This window comes from Anser cygnoides, chromosome 8, assembly GCF_040182565.1.
Source record: "Anser cygnoides isolate HZ-2024a breed goose chromosome 8, Taihu_goose_T2T_genome, whole genome shotgun sequence".
NCBI classification, from domain to species: Eukaryota; Metazoa; Chordata; class Aves; order Anseriformes; family Anatidae; genus Anser; species Anser cygnoides.
The window spans coordinates 25,893,513-25,907,368 of record NC_089880.1 but is presented as its reverse complement, the minus strand read 5'-3'; the positions used below and the strand labels follow the sequence as shown (position 1 = coordinate 25,907,368).

Sequence of the window (13,856 nt, the reverse complement as noted above, 5' to 3'; positions counted from 1 at the left end):
AGTTGCAATGTTCAGTTTGCCAACTGTAACATATTATGTTCTATTACTTTAAATTTAAATTTTAAATTAATGAGACACAGCTGAGGATGGCATTTTTCTGAAATATTCCAAGGATTATTCCTGTTGTGTTATCTCCCGCTGACCTTCCACAACAGGAATTTTACATGCTCACATTAGTTGAGGTTCTTCAAAAGAGTCGTTGGTCCATCTCTGATTGTGACTTTAATCAGAAGAAGCAGAGTTGATCTGTTGAAGTGTTGAGTTGTGAGCACCATTTCCCAGGAGTATTTTATACAAACTCACTTCAGACTGAACTTTAGGTTCCCTTGAAAGGGATTAGAAAGGGCAAGACAAGAATATGAATTAAAAAGCATGGGGATGCGAAAACATATCTCTTTAAGCATTTTTGACTCTGTTCTCACTTACGCAACCCCATTCCTGATGATGTTTGTCAGGAACTTTACAAAAAGTAGGACTCATCCCTAGGGTCTGTCCTGTCTCCCGCTGAAATCAGACTTTCGAAGGAAAGTGGAAGTGTGGGTATGTGAAGGTACCGTTCTGGAAAAATGCAGTCAGTAGTAGTTGACTTTTTCTTCTGTACATATCCCATGTTATTTGTGTGAACTTCTCAAGCAGAATTGACCTATATAGAAAAGGGTTGCGGGACTGTCTTCCCTTGCCAGTATGAGACACAAATGCTGGTTCAAGATGGGACAATGCTGTACAGACGTGAGAATTGAAAACCAAAATGGAAATATTATGAAAAAAGGTTGAGTCCTGTCTTACTCAGAATCTCTGCATAAGCTAACCATGCACAGCGTCTAGTAATTAAAATTTACACTGAAGCCAGAAGGTTATGTAGTGTTTAGTCCATGCCAACTTAAAGTCCCTTTGGCATGTAAGGTAAGGAAGGAATCCAGTTCTTGCAGTGGCGCAAAATCTATGTATGTAAAGCTACATCTACAGTCATATTAGTAAAATGGCTGTAAAGAGCCAACCAAAAGTCAATTTAAACAAAAGAAAGGAAAATCTCAAACTTAATATTCAGATTTACAGCTAGTTGTAGGTTGAAACCTTCAGTGGATGGTAGCAGTAAAATCATTTGGACTGCAGCAATGTCTTCAGAGAAGATCTTGAAGACTGTGGCAGTGGTACCAACAGGACATCTTTTAAAGGCAAGTCCATGCCTGCATCAGCTCAAAGAAAACAGTCTCGCCTACTTGCTTCTCTCAGGCAAGAAATTTATAGTGTGGAAAACAGCATACTGCCTGAATACAGAGCATGGCATTTAGCAAGATTTTGAATGGTATCCAGCTGGGTGGGAGCTGGAAGTAGCGATGCTTTGAGGGTCATTTGCAGCTCCCAGACAACCCAGCTCTTGGCCCCCACTGAGCGAAGAGCAGGGTGAGAGCGGGGACAGTTGCTGCCTCATGCTGAGGCAAGGTAGCACCGACTGGCAGCACCTCCTGATTTCTGTTGACTTTCTGTAAGCACGTTTAACCTATAATTTGGAAAAGGAAGATACAGTCTGGCACCCATTCTTGAAGTGTTGCCAGTCCCAGATCTATCCATTGCGTAGCCTGACAGAACGGGAAAGATAGGTGTCTTACAGACCAGTATCCACAGCAACAGACACTGGAATTTTGTCTTTTCAATACATACAACCCCCTAAAGAACAATTATTTATTTTCCAGCTTTATAATAGTAATAATGGCCTTTACATTGGGAATTTTCAGCAGTTAATGAATCTGTCTTTTTCTTTGGCCCTTGCTTTCTCCAGCCAGTCATTAACAGCAAGGAAAGCGCCTTCTTCAGTGGTCACTTTTGCTTAATCATTACCTTGTCTTGCTACAGAATGTACCAGCTACCTCTGGGAAATAAATGTCTCCTATGTGAATGGATCCATAAAGTGTTCCTTAGGTTTCATTTCTTTGAAAGAATATTCTGTTAGGACACGCGAGTTTAATGTAAAAGAAGATTAAGTATTATCCTCAGCCCCAAGAAAGGTTAGACCACCCTTAGGAATTGGGACTAAATAGCCTTGCAGTGCTGCTCTTCCTCCTGTGGGGATGGTTGAAGGCCATAGATTTCAAAAGATTAAATCTTAAGAATTTATCTATGTAATTTAGGTTCCAATACTGTCCTCTTGGTATTGGAGCACTTCAGAAATTATATGTGGACACAAGTATTTTCTTGTCCATCTCCTAGGATCGTATAGGAACTGGACCTTGTTTTTTATGTTTGAATTTTGTGTGTAATCATTGTGACACTGAAAGCAGAGTATGGCAGTGGTGTCTTGAGAGTTAAAAATTATTAAAGAAAAACAAAAAAAAAGCTAAAGCAGGACCAAACCTTGGGAATGCTTGCATTGCCCTGTCTAGATAGTAGTCCCCTCATCCCATCACCCTCTCCATTTCAAAACACCTAGAAGTTGTATATGACTTTTTTCATGGGAAGATTCATTTATACCCAGAAATGGCTTTATCTTTCACTTTATCAAAAGAGGAAAAAATGAGCTATTATGTAATTGATCAACTTGAGATGTTTTCTGACCACCCGATAGAACACATTGTTGGTCGAAAACTAACTGTATCCTGAGTGGATTGAATGTGTGTACTTACTTAAGCCTTTGAACAGTTTTCAGTTCCTGAACATCGTCAGAGTAATTCTTTAAGCTTTATGACTTTAACTGCTCTTGTTAAAATGCAGTGAGTTACCTAAACAATTGTGAACATATCTTTCTTTTGGTACATTCGAGCTTGTGCAACCGTTTAAGAAATGTATTGCTTTGAGGATAAATAAGTTCACCAGAAAACAATTAAATTTTCTAAATAGTGTATTTAATGTGTGGGGATTCCTAGTAGTAGCCCAGCATACAATTGTTGTTGGATAGTCAGGTAGTATTGAAGCCCCTCCACTTGAATGGTCAAAGAAAATGGGAATCACTTCATTAGATTTAAAACCAATATGGCGTCCCGTGAGAGTTTGGTGTTAAACGTGGAAGTAATGCGACTGATATGTCTAATTTTAATGTTCTTCTGTGGAAGAGATTTAGCACCTGCATAACTATTATTGGTACTATCAGCTTTTCATTTTGTATCTTTAAGTGAAAACAGAGTTCACATCAAAACAGCAGGCATCAGTTTTCTGCTTTAATGCTATTTTTTCACTTTTCAAGAAAAATAGCAGCAGGAAAATGTAGGTTGTGTTCCAGGAAACAGCCACTCACAAGTCCCTCAAGGGCTGGGACTGTGCTTTGTGGTTTCCTGACTCTTGGAGTGACACTTTTACTTTTTAAGGTAAGGCTTCATTTGTATTTTGAAAGTATGGCAATCTCCTTCTAAGCAGGGTTTTGTTTTTTCTAAAAGGCTGGGAATTGCTAAAGGATTTAAATCTGGTGAGGATACAGTCATTCCCTTAATAATGAGTTTTCAAACCTATACCTGTAAAATAGCTCTACATCTTCAAACATTAGGTTCTCTGGCTAGCCAGTGCTCAACCAACTGGCTAACCATTAGTAGAAACGAGGAAGATCTGGAGGAAAGGAGTGCTGATACTTGTGTGTTTGTATTCTGTGCTTAAACTGATCTTTTCCTCTGCTTCACAGCTACCCAATGCAGATTATTTATAGATTTCAGAGCCAGAAATTAACACAGTTCCTCGCAGGCAGAAGAGAAATGTATGGGATCATTATTAATTCTTTAGCATTATAATGCCTTCTGGCTCAATGTGTGTGCTGGGGACCAAGTGTAAACACACATTTGTCATTCCGACCCTTAATCTGTTCCCAAAAATGTCCTTCAATGGAGTACTGTGAAACAGCTTTTCTAAACGATTTGAGACCTTTTTTTTGCCACTGACACAAAGATCTTCATAGCCTTTGCTGTAACTGAACCTTCAAATGTAAAATATTGTGAATGCCAGTTTAGTGTTCCTTTTCAAAAAAAAAAAAAAAAAAAGGCAAAGAAAATAATGCACCCTCTGATGCTACTTGCCCTTACATGAATGCTTTTAGTTTTCTTTAATTAGGGGAAATTACCCAGGTCTCGTTGGTACCTGAAGAGATCTTTCCTCTTCCGCATCTACCCTAACCTTTGAGTCCCTAGCTTCTCTTCGTTTCTCCTGTTATATCTAGTTTCTCCATTTTTCTGTTTTCCTTTCCTTTTAACAGCAGTCTTAGATGTTGCTAATAGATTTCAGCTGCAGAGGAAATACAATCCTAATAAGACTCAGTGTACTGAATCCCTCACTAGCCACTGAACTTAGTGGGACAAAATTGTCCTTCATGTAATTTTAACAGCGTCCACGGAGTAATTCCAGCCATCAGTCTGTCCTGTCATCTTTCTGCAGCTCCTTCTACCTCCATTGTAACACAAGGTAGAGGATCGCTACAGCAGCCGTTATTGTTTGATCAGCAACACGATCTTTGCTGGAATTTCATTTCCCTTGCAGCCTAGCTACTAGAATACATTTGTCATCCATACTTTGTAGCAGACTTATATTTGCCTGTAATTACATACCAGTCTGGCAATACTTTATTGTTAACATAAAGTACTGGTGCTTAAATCCCCAATCCTAAACTGAAGTATTTGCAAAACTCTGTAATTGCTAAAATAATAAAGCTGCCATTATTGTATGGGAAGTTTACAGCCTGTTTCTGAAATACTTGCATCGGCTTAACTGTACCTGTATGTGTTCCTTATGTTTTCACGGGCTGCTTGAGACAGACAGACTTCTGCTACGCATTTCTGATACTTTCACAAATGACTGAGGAGGGAGAGGACCTTGAATCAGAATATTCTGGTTCTGTGACCTCTGGACATCAACTTGTCCATAACCTCCTCCTCAAGCAGGGCCACCTAGAGCTGGCTGCCCACAACCACACACATCTGTCAAGTTATCTCTGAGCATGCAGGAGATGCCATAAGTTCTGTGGGCAAACTCTTCCAGTGCTCAGTGAAAACTTTATTTTTTTTCCAGGTTGTAGTCTACTCTCGTGTATTAAGAAGCCTATAAACGATAACCAAGAAAAACAAGTTCCGTGTAGTTAAACTCAATGTAACAGGCAGAGTCACCACTGCAAATGTTTAGGGATATGCAAACCAGGAAAGATAAAGTATTTTGGTTTAATTCTGTGTTGATATTTTGGGTCGTGTTGGCTTTTTGCAAAATGCCAGGTACCCGTTTCTGGCTGTCTGTTACTCATTCTGGTTTTATTTTGGCCTTTAAATAACTCTCCATTTTGTTGGGCTGCTCCCAAGACTGGTCCAAACAGACCTCATCATTGGAGACCTGGGGAAGACTAAGCACTGCTGCTACTTTATTTCTTCGTACAGGAAGGTGAAAACACCCATAACTGTGCGTGTGTGCCCACTGCGTTGGGAATCTGTGCTAAGAATGCCACAGTCCCTCAGGTGTGTTGTCAGACACGGGCAGAGTTTCTGTGGTGTTTTGGGGGACGGAGGGGAAGCTCTGCGCTCATCCAACAAGCACCAGTGGTTGCGGTTATCCTGAAGACGCTAATGTCAGAAAGGAAGGTGGGCACCAGGCCGCCAAACGCAGCACCGGCCACAACCGGGGGCCTCCCCCTCGGGTCGGGCCTCCCGCGCCGGGCCCCGCGCCCTCCCTCCCGCCTCCGTCCGTCTCTCTGCGCTCCGCGCTGGATTGCTCGTGTCTAGCCCGGCGCTGGCGGCCGGCTGGCGGCGCGGCCAGGCGAGCTCAGCCGAGCGCAGAGGCGGATTTTGAGGAACAATAACAGAGCGGGGAGCGCGGGACCGGCGCGGCCGCCCCGCCCGCCCGCCCGCCCGCCGCACCATGTACGCCTTTGTGCGGTTCCTGGAGGACAACGTCTGCTACGCGCTGCCCGTCTCCTGCGTGCAGGACTTCAGCCCCACGTCCCAGCTCGACTTCGACAACCAGAAGGTCTACACCGTGTACCGCAACCCCGAGGAGGCGGACGAGGACGACGAGAGCCCCGGGGAGTGGGGCGAGCGCCTGCTGCTGCACAAGGCCCAGATCCTGGCGCTGGCAGGTGGGCGGCGGGCACGGGGGTGGGGGACGGGGGGCCGCAGCCGCCCCCTCCCCGCTGAGGGGGGGGGGAGGGCGGGGGAGGGGGTGGGAAGGGATGGGGGGGCATGAGGGGGGGTGCTCTGGGGCTGGCGGTGGTCGTGGGGGTGGTGGTCCAGGTCCTGGTTCTGGTGGTGGTGGTCATAGTCCTGGACGTGGTCCTGGTCCCGGTCCCCGTGGTGTCCTGGTCCTGGTGGTACTGGACCTGGTCCTGCTCCTGGTGATGGTCCTGGCCCTGGTTCTGGTCCTGGTGGTGATGTCGAGGTGAAATTAGCCCCCCCACACACACACACACGCACACACATACACGTACTCGGGGGCCCCGAAGTTGAGGTGTCGGTGCGCGGGGTATTTATAGTGCCCGCAGTCCCCGCTGTACGTAACTCTGCGGCTCGGCAGCGCGCTGCCAAGCCGGAGGGGTGCTGCTTTATGTCCGCGCTGTTAGTGTAAGTCACTTCACAAATTAGAAGGCAAGAAAGGAGCCAGACCTTTCTGTTGGGCTCTTGGCTTGGCTGCGTCGCGCTGATTTCACGTTCAACTTGCATACCTCACCCACGTAAACCACTCGTTAAGAAGTGAACCCGTTTTTTGGCCATTGGAAGGGGGGCAGCCCTCCTGAGATGGTGCTTCTGCTGCGTGGCCCCAGGTCACGTCTCGCAGCACGTTGCCCTGAGGACTTTCTGTAGTTGCCTTGCAACGACGCGCTGCCCTACTCGGAGTTGGCACGCAGAAAGTTTGAGGTTGTTTGTGGCAACTTAGTGGCTAGTGTGGGCTTGTCCCATCCGCGGTGGGAAGATGGTGGCTGATGGTTGGACCCTCCCTGTGAGGAGCCAAGGGGACGCTGGGTTCGGATCCTGATCCCTCCACTTCAGGAGAAGAAATACTGGTTATGTCCATTTCCCCAAATGCGGAATGGGCCTCAGAAACTGCTCTCTGGCACTGAATCCTGGGAAGGCAGTGCCTCCTTCTCGTCTCTGAACAGGGTGACTTAGTGCTACAGTCACGTAAAACTAGTATTTTCTTAATTATAGTTTTATTTTTGGAAATAACAATTCCCAAAGCGGATCGACTTGGTGGTCCGTTTAGGCCTTGAGTCAGCGACTCGTGCCAGTGTCCTGTTTACAGTAGTGGCCAAAAGCAGGTGCTTGGAAAGAATAAGAAGCAGGCAAGCATGTACATCATTCCCTGTAAAATTTTTCCAGTTTCTGAACAGCTGCCACTCCAGGAGTTCAGGATAGCAGGAGAACCCGCTAGGCTAAGTTTTTGTTGTCCTGTGCCACCACCCTGTCATCTGTGTGTCCTGTCTATAGCAGAGCAGAATTGGTATAGGACATATTTCTTGCAAGTTACTTGTAAGGTACACAGAAGACAGCGGTATCGCTGTTTGGGCTTTACTTGACCTCTTCTCAAAGATATCCCACGTGGAGTTCACCTTCCTCTTTCTTACTGGGGAACTGCAGCAGCAGCGCCCTTTCTGTTCACCGTGTTCATCTCAACCCAAGTTACATGTCAGAGAAGTTCTCACTAACAGCCGATCTGCTCACATGGTGAGCCTACCAGGTTGCCTCAGTTTGCCAAGTAGTGAACCCAGCAGAAAGCGCACCTACTTTTGTCAATTTCCTTGTTCTAGACAGGTTGTACCTAAGAGAAGTTGTCTTCTACCCAGTTTCTCTTTGCTTCATCGCTCTTGAGCCAGAACAAACCAATGCTGTTTCCTCCAGGGAGCAAGACTTGTTACTTATACTAGTGGTTTGCACTAATTGCTCCTCAGAGATTTTAATTTCTCCAGGAGGTTCTCCTAGTGAGCCAGGAACACAAAGAAACATACAACTGTCTTTATCACATCTGTCACATCTCAATATACCTGACTATATCTGTGATTTACCTCCTTGGAGAACTTCTCACCTGAATCCTAACTTCCATTCTTCTTTCCTCCCTCCACCATGTAAAGATCCTGTAATTGAATTCAACATATGATACACACAAAAGATTACTTACTTTTAATGTTGTCACTTTCTCCCTAAATATTTAGTATTGGCGTTTATTTTAGAGTGGTTATAAACACTGGGGAGAAAAGTTGATCTTACATGAAGACCTTTCAGCAGAATTTTTGGTGTATAGTGACCAATTCAACTTTTATAGATTAGCATCATGATTTTTCTTTTGAAACAAGTTTTCCTTTTCTATGTTGTTTAAAACAATGGTACTTTTAAGACTCTTATCCTCCTTATGTTCAGCAGGAGTTCACCAGGGATAAATACGTTTTCATGCCCATAGTACAAACTTTTATTGGAGCTTTCTTTTTGTAGATAGTTCATGAAACAATTGTCTTGATTTGAGAGAGTCTAGAAGCAATTCTTTGGTCCTTTGTGGTGAGATTGAGTGTTGGGAAACCTGCACACCTGTGAGAAATATATTGACGCTGCAGGGCAGAGGGAACTGATGTAAAGGTATCACAATTTTCTTATTTTTTTTTTTTTAAAGGGTAGTATGTTGGGCATGCTCAGAGCGTCACGTAATTGTGACAGACTTGGTATGTTGGGGAGATAAATACTGTCTTCTTCTGGATACTTCAGTAATAAGCAGTATGTAGTAGTAGGACAGCAGTGATAGACAAGCTGGGAGCAGCCGTGCGCTTTTCTCATGCCTGTGTGCGCGTGGTTGGGACCTGCTGGTGGTGGCCGCACGCGTTGGTTTGGGAACCTTCAACTTCTTCAAAAGTTAGCCCAAGACTAACGCTAAAGCTGGGAAGGTTAATTAACCCCAAGCTAGGACAGTTGTAGACATTTGAGCCATAGAAGGCATACTGAAATGAACGTTCTGTTCCACAACAAGTTCAGCATTTGGTTAATAGGCAACTGATGTTACGTAGTAATGAAGGAATCATTTTATTTACCTCTTGAATGGAAAATACAGCTCAGCAGACTAAAGTTGCACTGTAAAGCGGATTTGGAGGTGACATGTTAACTGGTCTTTCTCATCGAGAATACAAAAATAGTAGACAGCTTTTCAGAAGAAGTTTGAGTCTGTCTTTCTGATCATCCACATCTCTCCTTTTTTCTTCTTTTGTGTCCTTCCGTCGAAATGCTGACAAGCTGTTTTCCAGTCCCTAGTGTTGAAATATGTGTGCCGCTTTCAACTTTTTCCACTGCTGTCCAATATAGTCACTGGCAGTTTTGTCTATAAGTGCGTGCACCTTATAGGAGCTCGTATGATTCTTAGATGACCTTACAGGAACCTTTCCTGGCTTTACAAAGTGATGAGTGTTAGGTGGAACAAGCAGAGGTACAGGGACTTTTAAAAAGTTTAATACTTCCGGTTGCTTTTGTTAGCAAGTTAATAGGGACTACCTTCTAATACATTCTTTCCTGACTACAGTAAATTATTTTCTCTACCTGCTGCCCTTAACATTTCCCACCCACACAATTGTAGCAAACTCATCTCCATCAGATTCTTACTGCAGTTCCCTACCTGCCACTGCAGACATGCTAATACCTGCGTGCACCCTTACTCTTTCTTGCTCCTTTATAAAATGTTATGCTCCACTTTTTATTAAAATAGGTTAGGTGATTTAAAAAAAAAATCTTTAAAAGCCAGTGCAGCTCATCATGAGCTAATTTGCTGTGTGTTTCAGAAGGTTCTAAAATCTGTGTTCCCAGAACAATTTTAAATTACACGATTGTGTTGCTGAGTTTGGAGTAAGTTTGAGGGTGGATATACCTGAACAAGTTGAAGCTGCTTACTTTGGATAGCTGCTGGAGGAAAGGTACTGTGAAGTGCTGGAGCAGGGGAAAATTTACAGGATGAGATTTTAGATTATCTGAAGAATATACAAAATTTAGGTCAGGAAGTGATCTGGATGTGTAAAATTCATCTGAAGCTTTCATTTGTATTTCTGTAGGCTTCTTGTTCTTTGTGCATTTTTTTTGGTTATTCCTTGTACTATTTGGAGTAGGCAGAGCAGGGCGTAGCGGTGCCCACCTCGTGCCCGTGTGGCAGCCTATGCTCAGACACAGGGCAACCTGCAGACTGAATGAGCTGTTGTGGAAGCTGCTAACTTTTCTGTTCCTAGAAAGCTCTAGGTCTGTTTCCTGTCATGATGTGCAACTCATGCAACTGCTTCTTGGGTATTCCCAGTGTGACCCCAAGTTAAAGAAGTGCCGTAGGAAGCCTTCCAGTAGTAGTCGTGGCTCCTCCCAGACTGTTTTTTTTGTTTGTTTGTTAGGGGTTTTTTTTTGTGTTTTTTTTTTTTTTCCTGGGATAATTCTGGAGTGTCCATGGGCTGACTGGGACTTAGAGCTCCAGGGCATCAACACGTGTCTCTTCCCACCTGTGCGTTGGGTCTTGCCTTGTGAGTGGCCCTCCTCTAGTCACTGAGCGGAGCTAAGCCCAGCAGGGCACACACTGCTGAAGCAAACTTGTTCAAAATATGGTCTAGATTTAATTTATATACATACGTATATGTATATACGTATATTTTTTTCTATATTACTTTCTGCTGTGATATTTGAGGTGCAGAGGCTCACCAAACCATTTTGCGTGTATGTCACAGAATAACCACATCACACTCTTCAACACAACGTGGTAGTGTTCATACCACATGAATACAAGCGTGGTGGTATTCATAAAGAATATTGAAAGCCGCATTTCACACTCATCTTGTGTTTGATCCATTTCCGCTTTATTCTTAACTATTTCAAGATGAAGGGTGGATTGTTACTTCTCCCCCCCTTTCTTCTAAATTGTACTGTAGGAGCGTGTCTGAGATATAAAGGGCTTATACAAAGGCACATCTTTATCATATCTGTATGTTCAGCATTGAAGTCTTAATAGGGCACAGTAGCACAAAGCCAAAAAAAAAAAAAAAGGAACTTTTAAAACTGTAGCCTGTAACCCTCATGATAATGGTTATCGCTGTATGTCATCAGCAGCATAAAGTGCCAGTAAAAAGGCGTTTAAAAAGAATGTGTCTGTGCAAGAAGATTTTACCCCCTAGTTTTCTCTTTTCCTTTATCTCTGCATTTATTCCAGAAGGAAATATCTTTTTTTGTTCTTAAACCATTCTCAATTGACCTGCTTGCTCCTCAGTCACATTTGCTTTTTGCTTCTGAACAGTCAGAAGTCATTTACTTATGTATTTTTATGACACTCAGGCATACAGGTCACCTATAGTGCTGTTATTTCTCTTTATCTTTGTATGTACCTTACGCCACATAACACAAGTTAAGCTTGTAAATGTTGTATAAGCTTAACTATGGTACAATAAAAGTATGAATTTCAGGATTTTAATCAAATTGACTTCAAAGGTAGTGTGGTGATGGTAGCTATGGTAACTAACACTTACTAATTAAAATATGCTAAAATTTGCAGGGAGTAAAAAGGGGAATTAATGTAAGTTAATGTTTTTGTTTTCTTAATTTGATGGTAAAACATTTTTTTTCCAGTGAATCGCCTGTGTGCAGTCAACTATTTGCTGGTGTTTTTCGGTTTTTTTAAATAAACCTTTTAAAAATAGTAGAGCCTGAACCACATCATAATTTCTGTATGTAAACTAAAAAAATACATGAATCTACCTGCTATTTCCATAGCAATTCATTCCTCAGTCAGAGAGAGTTGTGGAGGTTTCCTGGAGAGTTCCCGGTAGGCTGCTGCTTTATTCCTTGCTTGAATAGCTGGTGGGCAGCGTCTCCACTGCTTCGTGGCCTTTTTGATCGGAAAATCATTATCAGGGTTTGGTCCTAATACCTTTCTTCAGCATGATTCAGACTGATTGGCCGGGGCAGGCAGATTGGCAAACTCTAGCTGTCGTTGAGATGATGATCTCTTTAAGTGAACTCTCGAACTTTTTGAGAAAAAAATGGCTTTCTTAATAAAATTTTGTTTTTATAAAATATTTATCACGTCCAAGCTTCTGAAAAGTAATTCCCATAGTTGAGTTTCCTATACAGGTACAGATGAAGGATTTAAAGGATCGTTTTTTAACATTCTACTTGCTCTAAAGGTTGTTTTTAGTTTGTTTGTTTCTGTTTTAATTTAATGGTAATAGTGTATTATTGTATTTGTTTCAGAAAGGATTAAGAGAGCTGCTTGAAAATAGCCATAATCCTTTATGTTTGACATGCTTAGGGTATTGTACAAATATTAACAAAACTGCACAAGACTTCAATGGGGTAGATGGAGACATTGAGAGAGGTTGAGTTATTCAAGGTCAGTATTTAAGTAAATATTGGATCCAGGATTAAAGTTCTCCTCACTCTAGTTTAAAAAGAGGAAAAAAAAAAAAAAAAGATTTCCTGTTTCTCAGCCTGATGTCTTTTCTTTACTTGATCTTGCAGCTCCATGAATTTCTACTGCCAACAAATACTATTCTAATACCACTAAGAAATTAAATGGAAGAAACAATTTTGTTACTAAAGAATGATAATTATTTCTACCAGAGTTTTGTTTTTTAGTCATGTTGCTTTGGCTAATTATTGTTGGAGAGACTTTTTATTAACTTTTGAATTAAGAAATACTTCGTATTATCAATATGAAATGTAAGAAGAAAGATAATTCACTTTTTCTTGCAGTACAAATCTGAATTTGGGCTGATATTGAAATAGCAAATCTGAACAATCTGCTGATAAATGAACATGTGCACAAGGAGGGTGTTATAAAATACTTGGGTGTTGTCTTGTGTTTTAGAAACAAGACTTCAGATAGGTGTCCACACTGATACAGTCTCACTCTTTGCAGTATTAAACTGTGAATCTCTGTTCGACTAGAGAGCAAAATGTAGATTCAACCTGTGTTCCTTTCTGGTGGGTTTGGTCTTAGGAGAGCAGCTGCAGGTTCGTAAACATATTTTTTCTCTGTGAACATATTTTTATTACTGTATTGATTCTTAATGAGGGAGAGCCAGTCTTGAAGTAGGATTTCCGATGAAACTTAGGGGTGGAAGTTGTTTTTATTCTCTGTCCTCTGCTATTGTAGGCGTCGTGCTCTTTGGTCTGTAGGCCCTGTGTGCAAGGCAGGCATCCGTTGGCTTGCCCCCCATCATCAGCGGGCAGCCTTGATTCAGGCTTCTGGCACCTCATCCCTCTCACCAGTCTTCTAACCTAACAAGTGGTACCTCAAGACCTTTTTATTTTGCCTTTTCCCAATTCCATTAAGAATTATTTTCATTCTGGCTTCTATTAACTCACGTAAATGAAATTCATAAGATTTGACAGCCTTTTTGGCTGGCTCCTCCGGAGCATGCCCTTACCTTTTTGTGCCTTTTGGCCCTCTTTGTCATGGCGTTGTAGCTTGGTATGTCGTCTTCCCTGACTTTCAGAACCCTCTTTTTGTGCTGAAGACATTCCCCATGTCATTTGGTTGTCTGTTTCTGTCTTCTCTTTCTTGGGAAATGCTTCAGGAGTATTTAGTTCTTAAATTTTGGGGGGTGATGTTAGCCCACATGATGGCAGCTCTCAGCTCTGCCTTTTTAATCCTTACTTTTCTTGTTGACTCAGATTTCTTTCCAGCTTCCTTCTCTGTCATCCTTATGCAGAAAACTTTCTTTCAGCTTAAGCTTAGGATAGCCCAAAATATTTTCCTACCATTTCTGTCCAACTAAATGTACTTCATGTGTGTGTTTTCACTGTGCCCAGTCTTTTTTTTTTCTGGAATCTCTTTTTCGACTTCCAACAAAGTTCTACTCCAATCTGAAGAAAAAAAAATTAAAAAAAATAAAACAATACAGTGAATTACTGTATCCAGACACTGAATTGACTGTGCCAGCACCTGGTGGATGCCTCTCGGCCTACTGC

At 42.3% G+C, this 13,856-nt stretch overlaps 1 protein-coding gene across 9 annotated transcripts in view; it reads left to right on the top strand.

Moving 5' to 3' along the window:
* Nucleotides 1-13,856, top strand: part of LOC106033024 (AGBL carboxypeptidase 4) — a 924,726-nt gene that overhangs the window by 547,069 nt on the left and 363,801 nt on the right. Inside the window, exon 1 of one of the 9 annotated variants that reach the window (XM_067001688.1) lies at nucleotides 5,776-6,031. The exons of 6 other annotated variants lie outside the window; for them this stretch is intronic. In XM_067001688.1, coding sequence (XP_066857789.1) covers nucleotides 5,815-6,031 — 217 coding nt within the window. In that variant the 5' untranslated portion in view covers nucleotides 5,776-5,814. Of the gene's footprint in view, nucleotides 1-5,775; nucleotides 6,032-13,856 lie in introns of those variants that run through there. 2 more of the 9 variants (XM_067001690.1, XM_067001689.1) reach the window with 2 other exon arrangements.